This window comes from Quercus lobata, chromosome 10 (assembly GCF_001633185.2).
Source record: "Quercus lobata isolate SW786 chromosome 10, ValleyOak3.0 Primary Assembly, whole genome shotgun sequence".
Classification (NCBI taxonomy): domain Eukaryota; kingdom Viridiplantae; phylum Streptophyta; class Magnoliopsida; order Fagales; family Fagaceae; genus Quercus; species Quercus lobata.
Window position 1 is genome coordinate 23,443,097 of NC_044913.1, and position 23,183 is coordinate 23,466,279.

Here is a 23,183-nt window from a genome sequence, read left to right on the forward strand (position 1 = left end):
CAAAAGTTGCCACGCGAGCGCCTGTAGCTCAGTGGATAGAGCGTCTGTTTCCTAAGCAGAAAGTCGTAGGTTCGACCCCTACCTGGCGCGTTATGAAAAAATCCAAATTATTTTGTTTTGTATATAAGAAATCTTATTTCATATCAATCATTTTACTCTTCATTTTTATGTAAACAGATACAAGGAGTCTTATTTCATTTTTATATCAATCATTTTACTCTTTATTTTTATGTTCTAATTTATAAGATACATTAAAAATGAAAAAAAGAGTTCTGACTTATAAGCTAAATTTTAGTCAAGAAGCAACCTATAGTTATGTCATCTTATCCCAGCCAGTCTCTTTAAAATTTTTTTTAAAAAAAGCTGTAATATTTGTTAATTTTCCAGATGTAATATTCACATAAATAAGTTAAGCATGTCTCATTTCCCTTTCTATTATCATTAATTGAAATAATACCAGGAAAGCATAAATCCATGGAAGCCTGATATGAATTTTGAAAAATCTGTTTAAGATTCAAAGTTTAGAATCAAAAGCTGGACAACACAGACTAACATTCACAGTTCATTTACTGCAAACTTTTGGCAGTGTATCATGATTCAAAATTTTGGTACAAATCACTGAAGATCCGATTTTGCAAACTTTCTATTCATCAAATGTGCTCATGAATCCACCAAGAAAGCCAGCTCCATTACAACTCCCGCACAAAATTTCCCTTCTACCTCTGCAAAGAAACATATCATATTTATGAATGGGATTCCAGATGTATAAAAACTAGCATCAATACATTAATAAAATTATGACTCAAAGCCACAACAGAAATCTATGTCTGATCCAGGACTCAATACAAAAAAGATTGACATAAATCTTTTTTTTGGGAGGGAATTTCATTTACAAGGATATATGAGATATATCTTTATCTGAAACTACCAAATAGTGCATTTCTGAGTCCTTCATGCATGCAAGATAATATAAAATAAAGAAAAAATAAGGCTTGGGGTACCTGCATCCTGCCTATGTGAGCATTCTCAAGATTTTAAAATAACATTTTTACATTGGTTTTTAATTTATTTGAGAGAATTAAATACATTTAATCAAAATAGGGAAAGTGTCAAAAATGAGGATTTGCCATTTGTTTTGTAATTCCTAACCTAAAAGAAGCCAGGAAGGAAAAGAAGTTAAAGTGTTAAGATCTGCATTTCAAATGGTTCTCAATACTTTGACTCGTCCATTATCACATGCTGCAAACAAAAGCACTTTCAATTTTCCAAAACATTTCTAGGACCTAGTTCTCCTTACAAATCCTAAGGTGGTGTTAGTTTTGATTGTGTCTCCTGAACACTTTAGCCTGATTGATATCTCAGGCTTCTCAGTTGATGATAAGGAAAGCAAAATGTAGCTCTGGTCCCTTTATGGTGATCATAATGGAAATAATACTGATTCTGATACTCTTTGTCAGCTGCACTCAACATCAAGGACACAAACACAAACAAATGAACACACATGCAGAGAGAGAGAGAGAGAGAGGGCATTTTAACTTAAATACCTGCATAGCCAACATAATCCACCAGCTTTAAACTGTCCATTGAAGTGGTCTACTGTATTAACTCCAGTACCCTCACATTGTGTACACAATTTGGCACCTGGTATAGAAAGATAAACATAGTGATTCTATGCATTTATGTGCATTATTTATCAACTTCAGAGAAAATGTAATTTGATAAGGAAAGTACTTCATTAGGAGAGTCAAATGGAAGGTTTAGGCAAATCTGACCAACAGAAAGATTTAGACAGTAGGTGGATGATGCAAAAAACAAATCTCAGTAATGAACATGGACTCGTTGGAATAATCTTAAAGCTGTAGTCCAAGTAATCCATTACTAATGCTTTACTACACTCGAGAGAAAGTAACCGAAACAAACTCCACCTGGAAGAAGTCATAGGCACTACCGAATATATCCACAAACAATTTTTTTTAACAAGTTTTGGCCCCAAGGGGAGGGGCAGGGTTGATTCAAACTAGTGAGCAAATACATCCACAAACCAAAACTTCTCAACAGAACTCTAAGAAGTTGTAAGAAGCTTAGCAAACATAACAGACGAAAAGAAGTACAAAAAACAATTCGGCACGCAATCTGATTCTTTTCTTCTTCTTTTTTTGGTACAAGCAACTTGATTTATAATTTCAAGAATACACTTTCAAATTCAGCCTTATATATGTTATAAAAGTAGTTCCTAGACAGAATGACCGAGAAATTTAAAGCAGACTGCAAAAAGAAAGATTTGTTACAGTGGTAGAAGGGAAAAATTAGTTGTGCTTTGCTGCTATCAGCATGAGCATGGCTCACCCTTTAATACCATAGTGGTATCACAAATAATCATCAACATCATTGGCTATACATTTTATGAAGGAAGAGAAGAAGCAGCCCTACTACTCTTCTTTAGACATACTGTAAAAAATTTGTATCTCATCCCAGCCATATCACTAACTGCTTTTAAAGTTGGTATTCTAAAGTGTGTTCCAAGCAAAATTCCGCACAAAAAGAAAGACATCTAATTTCAAACAAAAATATAGACCCAAAAAAGAGAAGGAAAAAAAAAGTATAACAAACTTACCATTTCCATCACAATCAGCACAGACTATGCTATTTGGTTTGGTGCCCTTATTGCTTTCTGTAGCCTGTTTATCCATGACAAAAGCGAATTTCAATGGAAAGAAGTTCAAAGGAAAAAGGAAAAGTCTTCAAAGTATGATGCATTCTCAGCTCAAGTCCACTATAACTTATCCCACTTGTTTGCAACTTACAATACAATTCTTGACATTTCTTGTCTATATTTGCTTTTGATGGAAGCTAATATAAAATGTTCTCTAATTTTTCAAAGCCTAAAATCCACAATAATTTTAGCCTTCCTCTTGCCTTAAACAGTTAAATGCCTATTATTAGAATCGCATTGCTCTTAGTAGAGTAATGCCTTCATAATAGTTCATATTGAATCTATCCTAACAAAAACAGTAGTGTTTATTGCACACGCTTTTTTACACACGCGGAAATTGCACTTCCAAGCTAGAAATCGTGACTTCACAATTTTCATGTGTGTGTGTAAAGACGTGTGCAACAAGGTGTGTGAAAAAAGTATTTTCCAAACAAAAATGGCCGTTTTATATCCAGACGTGCAGTTATTCACAAAATCGTAAGTTCTATGTACTTAACACCGAATCGCGATTCAAATCAAATAAAAATGAATGGAGTAAAACTTGGGATTGAACCCTTTATTAGAAAAAGTCAAAGTAATTTATTTCCAACAACAACAAGTGGTGAAAAGAACAAGTTTAACCAAAAATTAGTTCAATATTAAGCACATGCTTACATTGGTGAATACACAATTACACATTTACCTTAACCTCCAAAGATTGAAACTTAGCAGTCTCAGACTTCTGAAACAATTCATTTACCCGAAGAACCTTCCGAGTCACTGACTTGCCAATTACTATCCCTGGAAACAAAACAAAGCAAACAAAAAAAAAAAAAAAAAAAAAAACCCATTTTTAATCAAAACATAAACACCCAGAATCAAATACATACATATGAAAGAGAGATACCTGGTTTGTTAGGGGACTTGAAGGAACAAACAGGTGTGAAACATAAAGAGTTAGCCATTCACAGAGGTTTTCCAATTCCTATAACTCTGAGTTTTAGCAGATAGAACTTAAAAGAATTGAGCTTTTAGAGTTTTAGGACCCAACTGAAGTGTCTGTCTCTCTGTGTGCGGTTTTAAGGTGGAACAAGATAAGATACTCTCTTAGTCTCTTCTTCAAATAAAGATGCTCTTTGTAATCTGATTTACTCAAATACCCTTGATGATATAATTGTACTTCTATTCCTACGTGTCGTTTTGTCGTCCTTGTAGTGGCAAATAAAGTAAACTTGATTTCCACCTCCAAAACTGTTCTTCGAAAAACACAGAAATCAGTTTCGTTAAAACAAAGAAACTGAGAAAATGGCAAGCGCTCTCTTATCCACATCTCGCTTTCACCCTTTGCAAAGTAAACATTTCCAAGTTTCTCTTCTTTATGCACAAGTTTCATAGTTTAATGTATTATTTTTCTTTTTAATTTTCTTATTTATATAGTCTTTTTTTTTTTTTTTAATTTCAAGTTGTGGTAAAGCTATGATGTTTAATGTTGTAATCTCCGGACTGGGTCACTAGCAACCGTTTAACTTCGATTTTATTGAACTGAGTTTATGCTGTTCAAACAGACAGAGAAGTGGGTGGACTTGTGAGCAATTTGAGGAGCTCATTTTATGGCAAAGTGATTTACAATCAAAATTTTGTGACAATGAAAACTAATAGCAGCCATGGAGGCCGTGCCGTGGTTGCCTCAGTGGTTAGTGCCACTTCACCTTTCTGCATGTTGTTATTGTACATTGCTGTTTGCAATTCAAGATTTACACATTCTCTTGCAATTTATGGAGCTGTGGTTTGTAGGCATAGTGAAAAGAAGCTTGATGGGATAGAGTTTAATGGGATACTTTATACATAGTGAATATGGAACATTTTTGCAAAATGGGTTTGGCTTTAATTGGGTGCAGCTTGTTTACTGGGAAGTTTATTTATGTGTTTAACAGCTTGGAAGGAGGGTCCAGAAGAAAGAGACTGTGATTCCTGAGCCAGATTATCGCATACCTGTTGTTTTACTTGGTGGGTATTAACTACTACTCTTATATGCATTTCAGGATTATAATTGGCTTTTGCAAGTTATTCTAAACTTTTATGTATGAAGGTCCTAATGACTTTGACTACACATCAAATAATGAACCAATTTTTCTTTAAGGATGAATATTGTCGAAATAAGGGGAAATTGTTTTTGTACACCAGTGTAGAACTTCTTTCTTTAACACAAAAATAGGTCCCACTGGTAGGGCCACATCACTCATGTGATAGGAAGGAACACTATGCTGGGTGTAGTAAATAATTTTTTTCAAAACAAGGATTAGTTGGTTATGTTATCATCTGCAGGATCATGCATTTTTATTTATTTATAGATGGCATGGTTTTTTGGGTTGGTTTAGTCCATTTGTTGAAACTCATTGTCAGAACTACATTCAAGCCGTGAGCTGGGCTCTAAAATTTAGATTATCACTTGTTTGTTGGTGAGTGTGATCCAAGAGATGTGAGATCTGCCATGTTTCAAACTACCAACATCTATAATTTTAGAAAATAAATAAACTAAATCCTGATTGACCATCTCAGAAATATTTGACTTAGTCATTAGATTTCATTGGGAACATTGTATGTGATAATTGCTCATCAACTACACTTTCTTTCTCCCAGCAAGTTGCATCTATGTTGTAGATTTTCATGTGCAACTTCAATGTATAATTGAAACAGGTCTATCTGGTGGGTTAGCCTATACAAATAATCTGTTACCAGCTGCGCCTATCGGTCTCCTTGGATTACTCCTTTTGTTCCAGGTAACAACTTGAACTAGACAGTATTAGAGGTTTTTCAAAACTACAGGCATTTAGGGGACAGGCCTGCCTATACTTGTTACATTCTTTATCCTGATTGAACTTAAAATGATTTTCAAGATGCCTTGAATTGGTCTGTCTCATGAGTGAATGAAAAACATGGATAAAAAGCAATCTTTTAGTCAAATATTTACTTCTCCATTTTTCCTTCTTGTGTTGCAACTTCATGCAATTATTTTTCCATGGAACCATCTAACCTATTTATTTCCTTCTTTCAGACAACAAGAGTGAGGTTTGTCTTTGATGCAGAGGCTCTGGTTTGTTCACTAACATTTCCAAAACATGTCCCATTTCTTTTAATTATTTGACAATGAGATAGCTTGAATTTCACATAAAGTTGGCACGTGTATAGTCATTGTTGTGCATAATTTTCCTTGGACTACTGCATTAGGTTGAAGGCTGGCATGATCTTTTGAAGAACAAAGTTCTTGAGTTTCTTAGGCAAAGGGTTCTGATTGCTTAATGGTTTTAGTTTATATTCAGTTGGTTTGCGGTAGCCTACATGCAACTTATTTTAACAGCAGTTACAGCACCACTTTTAGTAAACTATATGCATTCACTCATGGTGGCATGACACACACACTGTGCATGTACGTGTATGTTTTTATTACCGGTATTATACAATTTTGGCAATATCTGGAAGCACTTGTTAATCTATTTAGATATCTAACTTGTACCTGAAGTCAACTCCGATGCACCAGTTGTGGGGTATCTCTTTCTATCTCCTCTCTCTCTCTCTCTCTCTAAGTGGCACATTTGTTTGCAAACTGGTCTAGTATCTCCACCCATCATTATGAGCTCCTACTTTTACTGGTACATTTAGTTTCAGATGAACTTGTTTTACCTGGATGTTTGTTAATTAGAGTTGAGTCCTTTAACTTCCAAAATTTGATAGAAGATCCATCATATGTGGTATATACTCTTCTTTTTGTTTTGTTCACTGTTAGCCTGTTTTACATTTACTAAATCTGTGTTACTCTGTGGTTTTTAGGAGGTAAAAGTAGGAGAGCAGCTTCAGGATTCAGGTGAAAATGTCTTCGTGGGTGGGGAAAATCGATGGAAGTGAGTACTATTTCTGCACCCCATTAGTTTTAACAATTTAAACGGTCACTCACCTATTTGATTTACTACAGATATTCGACATTTGTGAATTGGGAGCTCTGGTGGCCAAATTTCCCTATTCTGGTGTATTTTAAAGAGACTCAAACAAAACCTGAAGGACAAGTACACTTCTTCCCAGTGATTTTTGTGAGTGCAAACAGAAACATACTCTGAATTTTATTGGCATTGTAGTCCAGTTGTGTCTTGCTACTTCTCTTGGAGTGTTCAAAGGATCAAGACCATAGAGTCTTGTTAGCATCCTACATGTTTTGGGAAGTTGGGTCAGTAATTGAAAGGGATTCTTACTGAAGTTTAGAAGCTAAAACTTTGATTCCTTAAAAGAAAAAAGAAATTAATTTTTGCGGTTTTCTTTTGACAAGCAGAATGGGAAGCAACTTTATGATGTTATGGTGGAGAGAGCTGGCCCTTCAAAAAATAGTGGGCCTAAATAATACTAAAGGCATGAGATTTATGCTGACAACTATCCTGCTTTGCCGACTGCCCCAAACATTTTAGTTCAGTGAGGTATGACATATTCGTTAACTAGTATGCTGCTTGTTGCTGAACATTTTTTATCTCCTGGGACAGTCATAGTAATGGCTTTATTTCCTTTAGAGTTTATTTATATATAATATATATATATATATATATAATTTTAAATTCTACCATTTTAAATTTTGTAATATCAGGATTTGGTTATCCTAATTAGTATTTAAACCAAACATTAGTATATTATTACCATCAATATCCTAAATAAATGTGGGGGTTCACTTGTTTCTTTCTCTTTCTCAATGCTTGATCCAATTCAGATTCTGTGGTTATCTGTAGTTTTGTCATTCCTGTTTTGTACAGTAGCTGCTCTAGGAGAGCTTAGTTGTGTATGACCAGACATAATTGTTTTGTCCTGTGAGCTCTATAACTTTGGAAAAATAAGTTTTGTTTGAAGTAGTAGGAAATATGCTCAGCATCTCATATCCTAATAGATATCTTCTTGAATCCCCACACGGAGATGTTCTGGCAGTTTATTGTAATAACCACCTCTCTCTCTCTCTCTCTCTCTCTCTCTCATATTTATTTATTCTTGCAGGTTACACGTTGTGCCTGATTGTGGAAGCTACTTTAGCACATATATTCACTGTGGACTATGTTTCATCAGATATATAATTAGTTTATTTTATTTACACTATCACATTCTGGCACAGTTGCAGCCATCTATGGAGACTGTTAATACAATGTACATAATTAGTATATAAATAGAAAAGAGACATATTTTACTTGTCCTACAAACAGGCTTTAAATGATTAATTCATTTTGAGAAGTTTTCAAACCCTCTTCAATTACTTGCTTACTGCAATTTATTTATCTTTTTTATGTTGTTTGAATGCCAACTCAGCTTGTCATGGAGAAATGATGTTTTAAAAGATTTGAAAATTCATTATAAACCAAGCGTTTCATCAGCCATCACCTGTATGGTTTATCCACACCTAACTGACTTTGATGACACAGGAAGCTTGTGCCTTATTTTTGCTAATTTCTCCGCTTCATTTATTTCATAATACTTTCAAGTTAGTGAAAACTCTTATCAATTCCCTTGATCTTTTCGTGTACCATAAGATTGAGAGATTACAGAACATATGAATACTTGAATTTTATGCCAGCCGCTTTAATCCCAGAGATGAAGTTCAGTATTTTTGTAGTGTGCTCTTGGCAACCGAGCATTATCAAGAAGCTATTGCTTAAAATGGACAGATTTTGTTTCTTTCTTAATATACGTATAAAAAGGGAAAGAAATCGGCTGTTGAAAATAAATTCCTGGCAAAATCAAATAAGAGTCAATGAAATACAATATTCTCAATGCATTCCCTATTAATTCAACACATAAATGCATATAAAGATCAAATAGCAAAAAGTAAGAATTTTACAATTTGAAGCTTGCAAATGCACAGCAAGAGCAACCAGCAAGCAAGCAAGCCAACAGCAGATCCTTCAAAACGCAAACTCTTTTTACATGTATTGTTACTTCCTTCGTATATGGTTCTGCTGAGCAGTAAAGAAGGCGACTTTCAACTAGCAATTGCTAACCGGGTTACACAGGTGTCATTAGGATCCCAACTTATCGGGTTTTTTCTCTCTTAAAAGATTAGGTGTTGTATGCCTTTCACTGCTTCTACAATATATGATAATACTGTAGCTGGGCTCCATTTTTCATGGCAAACTTTAAGGTAGGAAACTATGTCAACCACTCTTGGTGCAGTGAGCATCTGTACCATGCTGGGTGCAATGACTATAACCAACACTATGAAGGAAGTCACGTATCTCCTTGGCACTGCTATTACTGGCTTGCAACAATCGCTCATCTTCCTCATAGATGAGATATGGGGCTTCCCTTCCCTTTCTTGATAGTAACTTTGAGGCTCCTTGCAGCACATGATATTCCCAGCCCTGAACATCTATTTTGATCAGAACCACAGGCTCTGATTCTGGTATTACTTCATCAAGGGGGATGGACCTTACTTGAAGTGCTATCTCTTCATTGGATTTGAATGCCATCTTTGCCCCAGTTGCTGAAACAGCACTATTGTCAAGCCGACCAACCAACTGCAACATGAGAAAGAGTATTAAGTTTAGCAATGCAGCAAAAAGAAGAATTAGGTAGCATGATAAATATCCAGTAGGATTCAAAGAGCTTTTCCTAATTCCTATATCAACCATTCAAACCCATTAATTGAGGTTTGAAGATTTCAGACATGGTAAATTCATAAAGCAGTATAGTATACCAAGACTAGGGTTTACTCAATGAATTGAGAGAGCAATCAGATGAAATAAATTTACATGTATTAACAGAGTGACATTGAAAACTAAAATAGTGTGGACTACAGATAATTAAATTTTTTTTTTTTTAATAAGCCAATTATGATGACAAGTGTAGAGGGGGGGATTTGAACCCTGGTTCTCCTCATAAAGGAAATCAAGCAATGCCACTTAACTACAAGGTTATTAGCTACAGATGTTTAAATGTTGCAAATGGTTATTACTTTTACCAACAAAGGCTAGCTTTCCATGCTTTTGTGTGACATTATCCATAAAGCCTGCAACTCCATGTAATGGCTCCAATAGACCATTGCAAGTTTAATTCAAGAGAGCCAAGAATTTGTCAGTAAGTTAGTTGCAAATTTGAAAGAATTATACAAGAGTGGTTAGTGAGTAGTAACAAGCTGTTAGAGTTGTTATGAGGCAGCCATTTTCTCCAAGCTTGAAATCTGGGAACCATCAGATCAGATAAGATGTTTCAAACCACTATAAGTTCTTGGTAATGCCCTTTGGTCTCATCAATGCCCCTTCCCCATTTCAATGCTTGATGAATGATGTCTTTGGGCTCTATTTGAGAAGTTTGTGTAGCTGTTCTTTGATGATATCTTGGTCTACAGTAGAACTTTGAGGAGCACTTGGATCATCTAAGGTGCATTTTGGAGGCTCTCCAGCAACATCAACTTTATGCCAAGAAGATTTAAGTGCCTGTTTCGCTGCAGAGAGGTGGGGTATCTTGGGCATGTATCTCTAGAGAAATCATAAAATCAGATGCAAGAAAGACTAAAACCATGTTGCAATGGTCTTCCCCCACCTCCTTGAAGTCTTTGAGGGTTTTCTTAGACCCAATAGGGTACTACAAAAAGTTTATCAAAGGGAAGGGCCACATTGCTACCACCTAGCCAAAGGTTGTATCCAGCCTTATGGCTGCCAAGGTTGTTATGCTTTACATGCAGCAGGTATTCAAGTTACATGAGTTGCCATCCACCATGGTCGGTGACAGAGATACAATCTTCACTGGTAATTTTTAAAGTGAGCTGTTCAAACTTCAAACTACAGGAAACTACTTTGGGTATGTCCTCAGCTTATCACCCTTTATCTGATGGCCAAGCTGAGGTAGTGAACAAGAGTGTGGAACACTTTCTTAGATGCTATGGAGATGAGAAGCCTAAGCAATGGTCCACTTGGTTGCCCATGGCTGAGTATTGGTAGAACACTCATTAGCATGCCTCTACTAAGATGACTCTATTTGAAACCCTTTATAGTTTTCGACCACCAAGAGTATTAAAGTACATCCCAGGCACCACCAAGCTTGAGGCAGTAGACATGCACTTGAAGAACAGAGAACAGATTGTCACTCTCCTCAAGCACAACTTGATGGCTACTTGAGGAAAGATGAGGACCGAAGCTCACAAGCATAGGACAAAAAGAGAATTGGCAGTTCGGAACTGGGTCTTCCACAGGTTGCTTCCCTGTAGGCAAAGGTCCTTGATTGCTAGGAAAAATATTAAATTGTTCTCGCGTTTCTTTGGAGCATTCCAAGTCATCGAACAAATTGGTCAAGTTGCTTCCTAGCTGGATTTGCCTCCTAGCACTTGTACCCACCATGTGTTCAATGTCTCTGATCTAAAGCCTAAGTTGGGAAAGGAAAACATATTATTCCGCTGCCCACACAGCCATTAGTTGACCAGTAAGGAGAAGGTTTCCCCTAGCCAAAAGCCATCTTGCAAGGTAATTTGAAGGGGAGGGCAACGTAATGGTTCCAATAGAGCATTGCAAGTGTAATTCTTGTAATTTAGCAACAAAAAAAAAGGTGCTCTTTTAAGAGTGTCATGAAGAGCCAAGAATCTATTCATGAGTTAGTCGCAAGATTGCAAGAATCGTATTAGAGTGGTGATGAGTACTAGTTACAAGCTGTTAGAGTGAGTTAGTTATTTTGGCCAATAAGCCTAGGAAACATGTATTTGTAATCCTTAGCATTCATCATTAGGCAGTTAGTCACAACATTTCTCTCTTGCTCAATTCTTCCTTTCTTCTTGTTCTTGGAGGGTGACTAACTTAAATTAAGTCAAATTCCATCCAATCCTGTTCATTTCCCCTAAAACCCAAATTGATTCTTTCAATTCTACTTCAAACAGAATAGCAAAGTAACAAGTCCTTTGGCCATTGGCCAACGCATGATTGTGAACCTCATTAACGGGTGTTCAATGACCTTAAAAGCCACCTTCAATATTCTCACACTGCCACATAACCTCAATTGGGTAAGCCTAATAAACCCCTCCACTAGACTTAAGGAACGCTGTCTGACTCCACCATTACTTCAATCCAATGAGTTCTAGAAGTAGTAAAGAATCCAAACAGATATGCAATGACTAACAATTTAACCTACCATCTAAATCATGGAAATATAATTAAATCCCAATTAACCACTAAAGCAAAAAAATCACCACAATTACAACTCTTTACTTTTAACTCAACAATACAAAATAAATGGCACATAATTAAACTTCACTACCATGTAATTAAATCACATAATTAACCTACAAATAATAGTATTAATCAATCTAATCCCAATTGTGCACATTTGACTCATCAACAACAATATTCACCATAGCACAAATAACAATAACCAAAGAAACAACTCGTAATTCATGCCCAAAAACACAGTGCTTATACATAACAACATACCTTATGGAATGTAATGTTCCCATTCTGGTCCGAGGCGGCGGCATTGAAAAGAGTGACCAAATCCCCAACCCGATTGAAATAAATCCCATCACAAACCCTCTGCAAGTTCTCGAAAACCGGCTCGAAAGCCAAAACCCTAAACCCCATTGCGGCGGCAGCAAAGCTCGCCATGCCGACATTGGCACCGACATCGACAACAAGCCCATTGCCTCTCTCTCCGCTTGTTTTCAATTTGCCGAGAACCTCCTGGATGGTAACGGAGATATCGGGTTTGCGAAAGAGTTTCCCTTTGAGCATTCTGACAATGTTCTTGTGAGGCTTATCGGGTAGGGTTCCGAGGTCGGAGAGAGAGTAGAGAAAAGGGTATTTGAGGCCCTCGACGAGGTTGGCGATCACTGGGTGGGATTGAGGGCATTTCAGGCAATCGAATGGTGGGATTGGGTAGAATGGGAATTGGGTTTTGAAGAAAAGGTTAGGGTTAGGGTTTGAGGGTTGGTTTGTGAGGTAGACGAAGAAAGTAAGAAAAAGGAGAGTGCTTGTGATTAGTAAGCATATGGTTTTCGATTGGTAAAACTGTGTGGGTTTGTCTCTTTTCCATGCATTTGCCATCAAAATGGTTTTTCAGTTTTTTTTGGGGAAAATTTTTAAGCTTTCCGGGAAAATTGAAGGTATGGATCTCTGTAGAAAGGGAAAGTTTCTCACTTTCTTTGGGGAGGTGTGAGTTCAGCTGAAAGTCGGGATTTGAGTGACAATGAAATGTGAAAGGAATAGGAAAAATTTTCTGAGAAAATGTGGGATTTATTTTTTTCCCGAAAAAAAGAAAAGGAAAAAAAAGTGAGATTTGGATGTGTGAAGCGGGTGGAAGGGGAAGGTGGAGTGAAGTGCAGAGTTGGGAGTCAGCTAAAAAGAGAGCGAGTGTGGGAAGATTTCTGCTTCGGTGGTACTGTCAGTATTTTAGATCTGTATTTTAGCGTAAAACTATGTTGCAACAGAAATGTTATAGGCAAGACATTTCCCGACTACAATTTCAGTTTGTTTCAGTATTTAATCTTTGGGGATATTTGCAAACTAACATTGTGAAGGGTTATAATATAGTTAGTTAATACGGGCTTGAAAAATTAATGGAAATTAGTATCTTGAGTTTCTAAAACTCGAGTTTCATATCAATCTTGAGCCTCAAAGACTCGCTTTCTACTTGCTGAGTTTGCTGAGTTGGACACAGTTATGCCACATAGATCTCGAGTTTCTAACAGTCGAGATAAAAAAATGAATCTCAAGTTTTTTACACTCGATTTCAAACAGTATATACCCAGAAAAAGAAGGAAGAACCTGACCGAAGAAAGAAAGAACCCAAGAAAAAAAAAAAAACATTTTAGGCAAAATCATTTTTAACAGATGATGAGGTTCTAAAGCAAATTCCAGACAAGGAACCCAGAGAAAAAACATCATCAAAGAACCCAGAGAAAAAAAAACATCATCAAACAACGAATTCATCAACAAACCCCAGAGAAGAAAAACATCATCAAACAACAAAAATTCATCAAACCAAATACCCAAAGAAGAAAAACATTCGCCTGGAGCTTCGCCACCACTACCTCTGTCGCTCCTGGGTTAGGGAGATTTGCGTTCATCGATTTTGGTACTTGAAGAACAACAGACCTAAAGAAGAACAGGAAGAACGATCTGACGATGAAGAACAGAGGAACGATCTGACAACGAACAGAGACGAAGTCACACTACGTTGCTTGCGACGGCAATGTCAACGACTGGACCAAGGAGCGGCTCGGATTGTGGCTGATGCTCACGTGCTTTCAGACGTCGGTGATTTTGTCGGCGATGCTCTTGGGTCTCCGCTTGGGTCTCGGCGATGTTTTAATGGAAGAGTTGGTGGGTGTCACTGCTTGTGTTCTTAGAGACATGGGTTGCCTCCGTTTGTGTTTGAGGGTTTGAGATACATTGAAAGAAGAAGACGAAGGCTGATCTGGGAAAAAAAATGGTGGAACTTGAGTTTCTAAAACTCGAGTTCTACGTGGAATTTTTTTTCCACATCGGATGCCACTAGTTGGGTCTCCGCTTGGGTCTCGAGTTCTAATTGATCTCGAGTTTTTAAAACTCGAGATGCTAGTTTTCCAGTTTGTTTTGCAACCTGACAACTAATGATATTCTTAGAAAATTAACGCTAAATGGAAAAAAAATTCATTAATGTTTTATGAAAAATGGTTCATTTTTTAAAGAGCATTTTTTAGAAAACTGTCTTATTTTTCAGTGTTTGGTAACGACTTTGAAAATGAGTTTGAGAATGTTTTCTGATGTTTGGTATGCAATTTTTTTTTTAAATATTTCTTGTATAATTTAAAACATGTATATTATGTAAACTAACTAATATAATCATTATAAATAAATAAAAATCAAGAATGAATTTGGTTTTCATACTAAAATTTTGACAATAAATACAATCAAAATTAATTAGTTATCAAATTTTCATGATCTATACCACTCATCTTCCTCATATATATAGACAGTAACGTACATACACACACATATCAACCATTTGTCTATATATATATATATATATATATATTTGACTGGGGAATACATTTTCAATATGTATAAATAACAATAACTTTTCATTGTCTACTTTTTTGTTGGTATACTAATTGTCTACTATGGTCAACCACAAGTCTTCAATATTACTCTAAATTATGTATTTACATAATGTATTGTATAATATACCATCACTGTATAGTATCTACCAACAAAAAAAAGTATTTGCCAACAAATGCAATTCTCCTAAACAATTATCATTTATTATATAACAATATTATTAGTCCACGATAAAGATTGTCTTATGTAAAAGCAATTTAGAGCAATGTAAGCATTATGTTTAAAATTTTCATCTTTTACTTCATTCATTCTTTCTTCTTCTTCTTTTTTTATTTTATTTTTTTGCACTTTATGTACAAAAAAGAAGTAACTTCTACCTGGAATCCATCAAACCGAAAATTTCTTAGAAAAAAAAAGAAAATTGAGTTTGAAATTCAAAGCAAAGAATTGGGATTTTGGTAGAGAGGAATGAAATAATTACCACTGCAAATTTGTTCTCCTTTGCAAGTCGGAGCTATTGACCGATCAATGAAGGGAAAAAAAAATCTAATTAGAGAATTGTGTTACAGAGGGGAAAAGAAACATGGAGAAAAGAGAGAAGAGAGACAGTTAGAGAGAGAGATTTATGGGAAGATGAGAGACTAGAGTTAGTGACAGTGAGGGTGTGAGGAGAGAAGTAAAGGGAAGAGAGAAAAAATGAGCAAAATTACCATAAGAGAGAGAAGGTGCCAAAAAATTATGTTTCCCATGGCTATAGACGAAGATAATATTTATAGGAGATGCAACGTGTGAGAGAGAGATTGTTTTCCAAAAAAAAAAAGATTTGGAAAACAACCTATAGAAAATAAGTCTTATTTTTATTAGGGTTTTCCGTTGACTACAGATAGTTTTCCATTGACCAGGTTTTTTTTTTTGTATTACCAAACATTGGAAAATATGGAAAATTATCTTTACAGAAGATTTTCCAGCAAAACAAACAGAGCAATACATTTTCTAAAGATACGATTGTTATGGGCGGTTATGGGAAAATATATTATGATTGTTATTGGCGTTATGGATTTAAGTTAAAATTAATAATAATTTATTACCTATAATTTGTTGGAAAAATATTGTGAAATTTTGCAAACATAACACTTTTTTTTCCACATATAACAAGATATTATTTATGATTTGTTGAGAAAATATTGTGAATCCAAAACTTCTCATATTGCAATTATTGTGTTATATGCTCAAAAAATAAAAAAATAAAAAATAAAAAAACCTTGTGGCTTAATGGTTGATACGTTTTAGTATGTTTATAACATTCAATAGTGTTTAGTAGCTTGCATTTTAGGCGAAATAAAAGCTCATTTTCTAAAATAAAGCAGTGAGTGTAAATAATATAAAACCTCAGTGAAGCTCAATGCAATTTTCCCCAATAAAACAAAGTTACGTGCTACACTTCAAATTCCAAGAGGTTTCTTGTTTTTAGGGAAACCACATAGGATGCATAAGAAATACTCCTCTCTCACAAAAAAGCTCTCTAGGGTTACTCATAATATCATTTAAATATTGCAACAAACAGATCATAATTTGGGCTTGAAACGAAGAAGTTATGGGCTTTTCATGTTTGTTGATTTTTGCTGATCTGCAATCTTTGATCAATCGAACTTTGTTCCTGATAGATCGAAACTGTAAAAATTTGGATCCTTGAATCAACTTCTTTCTTGTTCTTAGAAATTGAATACCAGCTTCTCGAGCATTGTCTAATTTATTATATGTTGGAAATAAATGAGAGATAATACTTGAATTTTCCTTTGAAATTACACAATTTGATTTACTAAAAAGAGGTGGCAGAGATGAGGCGTGGACCAAGTCACTGTCTTGAGACAAATCGTGTCGTCTACGGTATATCTGATGTAGTTAGACAAATATTTTCTGCACGTTGCCCCTAGGATACAACAGCCCAACCACCTTTGCTGATTATCCTTGCGAGCCTACACTGCTTGTAGGATATAAGCTCTCTATAGTACTTTCTTTTCCTAGAAAATTTTGTAAAAAATAGAATATTTTTGTGGGTAGTAAGAAGTAATAGATGGTAAGTGTTTAAGACAATAGAAAATTGTTTTTAAAAGTCTGCAGCTTTCTAATTCAAAATTAAAAAATGTGTGTCTTAAAACTTTTATTTCTTTCCATATATATATATATATATATATAAAGCCAGACCGGCCTGTTGCTTGTCCTTAGCCAAAAAATTAAAACGTTTACCGACTTTAAAACTTTAAATGGTCATAAAATTGTTGAAATCAATGTGTGATGAATAGCTTTCATTATATATATATATATATGTGTGTGTGTATATATATATATTATATAAACCGGTCAAAACCTTTGCCAAAGTATATATGTTGAGGTGAGGTAAGTTAATAAACAAATCAAGTTTGTCTTTTAGTGTCATAATGCCATTAAAAACAAAAATTACAACCTCTAACGTGGCTGTCTTTTAGCTATCAAATAATACTTTCCTTTGAAACTTTGACTATACACAATAATTACAACAAAGAATGGAAAGCAATATATAATGTTGTAACCCATTGTTGACACCCCATTTTGCAACCTACATTTAATCTCACCTGGAGGGTAAAAGGGTAATTTTACTTTGGAAATATGCATCTTGATTCTGGTCACTAGATCCTTAATCTCATTTCACTAAAATGATCTTGATATTGTAACGATCAAATCGACTGGTCATAAGCCCTAATCGGACTATCATACTAAAAGTTATCATCAAATCAAGTTCTAATGGCCGAGATGCACTATCACAAATTGAGTCCAACTATATGTGATTATGAATAATTGATTTCAATTGGTTATAAGTATAATCAATTTGAGAACGGTGATGTGTCATAATTTGATTGATTAGGACTACATTTTATGGTAGGGTTGCACACACCTAATTAACTAGATAGTTAAACATTAATTATTCAATGAGTAATTTATGCAATTATCTTTTAATTAAGGTAAATTTGGAACCAATTAAGTCTGAAATGGGAGTAATTGGAGTCATTTAATGTTAATTAGGAGCTAATTTGGGACCTATTAATGTTAATTGTGCTAAAATCATTTTCTAACAAATGACCTCTGCTCATCATTTCATCGATATCTCTATGAATATTTTGAATCTGTAAATGAGGTTAATTTTCTTAGAAACTAGATATTCGGGGCTTTAATTTGAGCACAAGAATGAGACAATTCCGATCAAAATTGAGTCAGATTTGATTTTTCGAAGTTAGCTCTACAGGCTGTTATAGCAGTTTCGAGAAAATCGAACTTTGCTTGCTCCCCACTCTCATAAATCTCCACATTTAATGCACCGGATTTCCCCAAAGGCTAAAATGAGGTTTAGGTTCATAATTCTTTGTCAACCCTCATTAAACAACCTTTCATTTATATTTCCTTCACCACTACTATATAAACCCCCCCTCTCCTTCATTCCAAGATACAGAAAAATCCCCTCTCTTCCCCTCTCTTGAATTCTAGTAAAGTTGAGTAGTCTTGTCATATCTTGATCTTCTTAAGACTCAAGGTATTGAGTGAAACTCACTCTTCCTCTCCTAACTCTTTTTTTCCTCTACCCTTAGGACCTCTACCAAGAGTTTCCTCCTCCACCATATGGATTTTGCACGAAAGTATAATCCCTTTCCCTAACTTGTTTTTTGTGTTACCATGATGAGAATTTAGGATTAAAGTATGATAGTAACTATTTAAATTCTCTTGAATATGTTTGAATGTTCTTAAATGTTCTTATGTGTTCTTCATATGTTCTTGGTTGTTCATCACATGTTCATGCATAACACTAGTTTCGATCTTAAATCCACATCAAAAAAACATGAAAAAGATGTTTGTTTAATAATTCTTTTAAATTCTTGAATCTAGGATATCACCATCTACACACGTTCACTAGAGTTTATTTTTCAATCCAAATGTCTTACTTAATAAATTGAATTATGGTTATCACATGCACACACATTAAATTCAACATGTGAATTGATTGATAACATATTGGATGATATGATATGAATGTTGGTCATCATAGTCTAGAAGATCGGTTTCACCGGGTAAGGTGGGTGCCTAACACCTTCCCACCTTGTAACATAGCCTCTAAATTTAGATCAAGGGTTGATTGACCAATGTTTATCCTTATAATTTTCAGTTTTTAGATTGTAACTAGGAAACAAAGTTATGTACTTTATCTTAGATTGTATCTAGGACCAAAGCCATGTAATTTTCCTATGATCAATGTAAATTCAATTGAAAATTAATAAAATGAGGAATTTTTCAATTTTGGTTTTCTTATTTATTCCAATAATTAAATAAGTAGCGACTCCATTGTAAAACCCTTAATTTAAAGGGGAAAATATAACTAGTCGAACCTCCATTTTGAGAGGCAATAACACGACTCCACCCATTCACGTGGGTTTGGCCCAAGATCCTATATAAAACGGGTCGAGGGCACGGTCTCTCACACCCATCAACGATAAACTATATAAATATATAGTTGTACAATATCTGATACTTTCTATCTATAATGTTACTATTAAATATATTAAAAGAAACATTTAAAAGCAAAACTTTATAAAGGAAAGTATACTAAAAGCTGGCAATATATGGTATTAAAATTCACATTGATTTTTAGAGATATCCTAATTAAAACCATTGACAAAAGTTATTCAAATTTTGAATTATATTTGAATTTCAAAATTTAGCAATCAATGTATCTGACATTAAGGGATAATTAATACCCATAAATGAGTATTAAAATAAATATAATATTTTTTATAAAAATATCCAACATTATATAGACTCTATGAGCTATATCTAAACAAGTTTGTATTCATGTGTTTGCCAATAAAACTATGCAAGTATAGAATCTAACACAAACCATTTTATTTTATTTTTAAATGATGGAAATGTTGCATGCAATTGTTGATCACATGTGACTGAATTAGGGTTGAGTTAGAGTGCCTCTTGAGACTAAACACACGTGCCTCGTGAGTCGAATTAAATTTCTTCCTTCTTTTATGTATACTACTATTTAAGAGGTTTCCACTATTTAGATTCCTCAATTTTGATGCCTAAAATACTTTCATCATACCCACTTACAAGTTTTTAACTAATGGTGATAAATATGTAAATTAAAATTCCTACGCTTTAAAACCTACAAACTCACATATGTTTCTATCTCACTTTTTATCTTTCATTCTTCTTCAAATTGAAGACATTCATTTTAGTTTCCTACTTTCAGATTTGGTTTTTAAACAATTTAAATTGAAATTGTCAAAAGCTCTAACAACTTTTCAGGTTCTATCTTTTGCAAGTTCCTCTTTATTTTATTTTATTTTCTTTTATCTAACTACTATTTAAGGGGCTTTTTCTTTTTGGATTCCTCATTTTTTTAGTTCAAAAATGCTCCTGCACCCCTATGTTTAAGTAGAGACAAAACTAAAGGACAATTCGGTAAAAATGCAACTCTGACGCTCACTAATACATTGCCTAAAATACCCTCATCATACCCACCTACAAGTTTTCAACTAACGGGAATAAATATGTAAATTAAAAATCCTACACTTTAAGACCCACAAACTCACGTACACTGCCAGTTTCTATCTCTCATTCTTCTTCAAATTGAAGACATTTAATTTAGCTCTACATCCTCCTTTATTTTTCTTCAGATTGAAGACATTTACTGTTAAAGGCTCCAACAACTTTTTAGGTTCTATCTTTTCACGGTGGCTTATTATCGTGGTTGACTTCGAGATTTTAAATAGGAGGGTTTATGCTTGAATTGGTTGCCTAAAAAAGAATATTGGTAAACTCCTTTTTTGAGTTTTTTTTTTTTTTTGGAATTTACGGTATTTTTATTAAGGGAATTAAGCTACTTGGATGAGAATTAAGACTGATTGGTTTTGCGTAGATGTGTGTAGGTATTGGATAAGATTCTATTCAACAAGACTCTCTCTATTTATGTGTGCAGGTATTTATATATTATTCTTCTCTATTTTGGTCCAAGAACTTAATATTTAATGTGATTTTAGATTGCTAACACTTTTTTTGATTTTTGGGTTATAGATTTAGTGAACAATTTGGGTACAATTGCGAGGTCTGGGACCAAGGAATTTATGGAGGCATTGCAGGCTGGAGCGAATGTGAGCATGATTGGTCAATTTGGTGTTGGGTTTTAAGGGAATTAAGCTGCTTAAAGTGGTAATTTACACTACTTTTGTTTAGAGGGTATTATGTAAACAAGTTTTTCCATGTAATTTTGCGCTATTTTTTTAAATGTAATTTACACTACTTTTTTTTTTTTAGAGAGTACTATTATATATTTGATGTATCATGCTAATAGTTACCCAATTTAAACCTCACATGAAGTGGTTGTTATCTAAGAAATTGTTGTAAAAAAATTTCTTCTGTATCATAAATTATATTTATCATTTGTATAATTCTATGTGAAATTCAATTTAATTTTTTTTTTCAATTATTAATTTACTACTCTATAAAAAATGTTACGTACATTTTCTTAGTTTTAAGGTTAATTGATATCTTTGAAATTTAAACTCTTTTTAATTTTTGTTATGGATGTGTAGTAAGTGGCTAACTATTATTGATCCTTTTACCATAAAAAAAAAAATTTGAAATTTAAACTTTTTTTCACTTTTGTTATGGATGTGTAGTAAGTGGCTAACTTTTAGGATTAAAACATTACATGTAGTTTTTAAACTTTCAATTTGAAAAAACAAAAAGGGTGGTCGGGTAGTTTTTAAACGTGGGATAGAATGTGAGATTTTTTTTAAAATAGTACATGGATAGAACGTGGGAGTTTTTTAAACGCGTAGTTTTTCTTTTTTTGATAAACTTTTAAATAAGGATATGGTCACACCAATTCCCCACATTAATCTTTTAAATTTCCCTAAAATTTAGCCTTTTATTTTCTTTCAAAATCAGATATGTTAGTGTCTAAATATAAGGATATGAATGAAGAAGTTATAGTAGTGGTTTTATGGTAGGAGTCCTTTTTTTTTTTCCAAAATATGGAAGAGATTAAAAAAAAAACAAAGAAGAAAGGAAATACGTAAGATTTTTTTTTACAAAAGAAAACGTGAGTAAGGAAAGTGAATTTTTAAAAAATAAAAAATAAAAACAAATAAATCTTGATAAAAGAAAAAAGGAAAAGAGAGAGAGAGAACATGAGGTGAGTTTGCTTTGAAAACTAACAGAAAAGTGGTTCTATTTTGTAGGGAATTAGATATGTATTTTTACTAGAGATATCCTAAAAATTAGGTTTTCTATTATATTCTTTTTCAGTTTTTTTTTTCCTATACAGATGAAGGTGTTTACATATTATGGGGATTGCATTTTTCATGTGGTAATTTGGGATTGAAAACTTTTTTAAATGTGTAGTTTTTCTTTTTTTGATAAACTTTTAAATAAGGATAGGGTCACACCAATTCCCCACATTAATCTTTTAAATTTCCTAAAATTTAGCCTTTTATTTTCTATCAAAATCAGATATGTTAGTGCCTAATTATAAGGATATGGATGGAGAAGTTATAGTAGTGGTTTTATAGTACGAGTCTTTTTTTTTCCAAAATATAGAAGAGATTTAAAAGAAAAAAAAGAAAAAGAAAACGTGAGATTTTTTTACAAAAGTAAACGTGAGTAAGGAAGGTGAAGTTCAAAAAAAAATAAAAACAGATAAATCTTGATAAAATAAAAAAGGAAAAAGAAAAAAAAAGAAAAAGAAAAAAGAGAGAGAGAAAACGTGAGGTGAGTTTGCTTTGAAAACTAATAGAAAAGTGGTCATATTTTGTAGGGAGTTAGATATGTATTTTTACCAAAGATATCGTAAAAATTAGGTTTTCTATTATATTTCTTTTTCAGGTTTTTTTATTTATTTTATTTATTTATTTATTCTGTACAGATGAAGGTGTTTACATATTATTGGGATTGCATATTATAATTTGGGATTTCACTTTGTGCTTATATGAAATAAAAATCCCATTTCAGTTCCAAGTTATGCAATTTCATCTTCATGCTATATGCTGCATTTCATAGCTGTTATCCTCAAGTGAAAGGGAACCTTAATTTGGCAAAACCTTGAAGACCCAGATAGGGAATTGCAAGAAACAAAGAAAACAAATTTAGGAATGGGGTTTATCACCACTGCAATAGCTGCATACAGATACTTTAGCACCAATAGTATTGGGAAAAGCACAAAATTTGCACAAAATAGGTTTAGGAGTAAAACCAAGACCAAAAACAGTGAACCCAGAAAACCTATAGGACCAGAATCAAGTGGACTGACCAACAAAAACAAATCATATCTGCCATTTCTGAGGGAAATTCAGTGTTCATCACAGGCTCGGCAGGAACTAGTAAAACATTATTGGTTAATCATATTATCAAACTGTTGA

The 23,183-nt window shown here is 33.9% G+C and overlaps 3 protein-coding genes and 1 non-coding gene across 4 annotated transcripts; 2 read left to right on the top strand and 2 right to left on the bottom strand.

Annotated features, from left to right (window-relative positions):
• The first annotated feature begins 17 nt into the window (after nt 1-17).
• TRNAR-CCU lies at nt 18-90 on the top strand. The gene has a single exon. It is a non-coding gene; the product is annotated as a tRNA-Arg (tRNA).
• Nucleotides 91-445: 355 nt separating this feature from the next.
• Nucleotides 446-3,812, bottom strand: LOC115963626 (protein BUNDLE SHEATH DEFECTIVE 2, chloroplastic). Its single transcript, XM_031082709.1, has 5 exons — nt 3,600-3,812; nt 3,396-3,493; nt 2,615-2,678; nt 1,545-1,641; nt 446-722 (listed from the first exon to the last, which is right to left on the bottom strand). The coding sequence occupies exons 1-5, from the start codon at nt 3,655-3,657 to the stop codon at nt 644-646; spliced, it is 396 nt and encodes a 131-aa protein (XP_030938569.1). The 5' UTR covers nt 3,658-3,812; the 3' UTR covers nt 446-643.
• A 116-nt stretch (nt 3,813-3,928) lies between these two features.
• Nucleotides 3,929-7,953, top strand: LOC115963625. The gene is made up of 9 exons (XM_031082708.1): nt 3,929-4,043; nt 4,258-4,385; nt 4,627-4,699; nt 5,390-5,472; nt 5,748-5,786; nt 6,521-6,591; nt 6,663-6,777; nt 7,014-7,155; nt 7,718-7,953. Exons 1-8 carry the CDS (start codon nt 3,998-4,000, stop codon nt 7,080-7,082), a joined length of 624 nt encoding a protein of 207 aa, XP_030938568.1. The 5' UTR covers nt 3,929-3,997; the 3' UTR covers nt 7,083-7,155; nt 7,718-7,953.
• A 473-nt stretch (nt 7,954-8,426) lies between these two features.
• On the bottom strand, nt 8,427-13,136 carry LOC115965571. Its single transcript, XM_031084832.1, has 2 exons — nt 12,127-13,136; nt 8,427-9,228 (listed from the first exon to the last, which is right to left on the bottom strand). Exons 1-2 carry the CDS (start codon nt 12,733-12,735, stop codon nt 8,866-8,868), a joined length of 972 nt encoding a protein of 323 aa, XP_030940692.1. The 5' UTR covers nt 12,736-13,136; the 3' UTR covers nt 8,427-8,865.
• Nucleotides 13,137-23,183: the final 10,047 nt, after the last annotated feature.

Excerpts from the sequence above, each read along its gene's own strand:
- LOC115965571 (XM_031084832.1), bottom strand. The coding sequence starts at position 12,735 with ATGGCAAATGCATGGAAAAGAGACAAACCCACACAGTTTTACCAATCG. Across the intron at positions 9,229-12,126 it reads GGAACATTACATTCCATAAG|TTGGTTGGTCGGCTTGACAA; the intron begins GTATGTTGTTAT and ends CTCATGTTGCAG.
- LOC115963625 (XM_031082708.1), top strand. The coding sequence starts at position 3,998 with ATGGCAAGCGCTCTCTTATCCACATCTCGCTTTCACCCTTTGCAAA. Across the intron at positions 4,044-4,257 it reads TCGCTTTCACCCTTTGCAAA|ACAGAGAAGTGGGTGGACTT; the intron begins GTAAACATTTCC and ends CTGTTCAAACAG. Across the intron at positions 6,778-7,013 it reads ACTTCTTCCCAGTGATTTTT|AATGGGAAGCAACTTTATGA; the intron begins GTGAGTGCAAAC and ends TTTGACAAGCAG.
- LOC115963626 (XM_031082709.1), bottom strand. The coding sequence starts at position 3,657 with ATGGCTAACTCTTTATGTTTCACACCTGTTTGTTCCTTCAAGTCCCCT. Across the intron at positions 3,494-3,599 it reads CAAGTCCCCTAACAAACCAG|GGATAGTAATTGGCAAGTCA; the intron begins GTATCTCTCTTT and ends TTTTGTTTCCAG. Across the intron at positions 723-1,544 it reads GGATTATGTTGGCTATGCAG|AGGTAGAAGGGAAATTTTGT; the intron begins GTATTTAAGTTA and ends GTTTCTTTGCAG.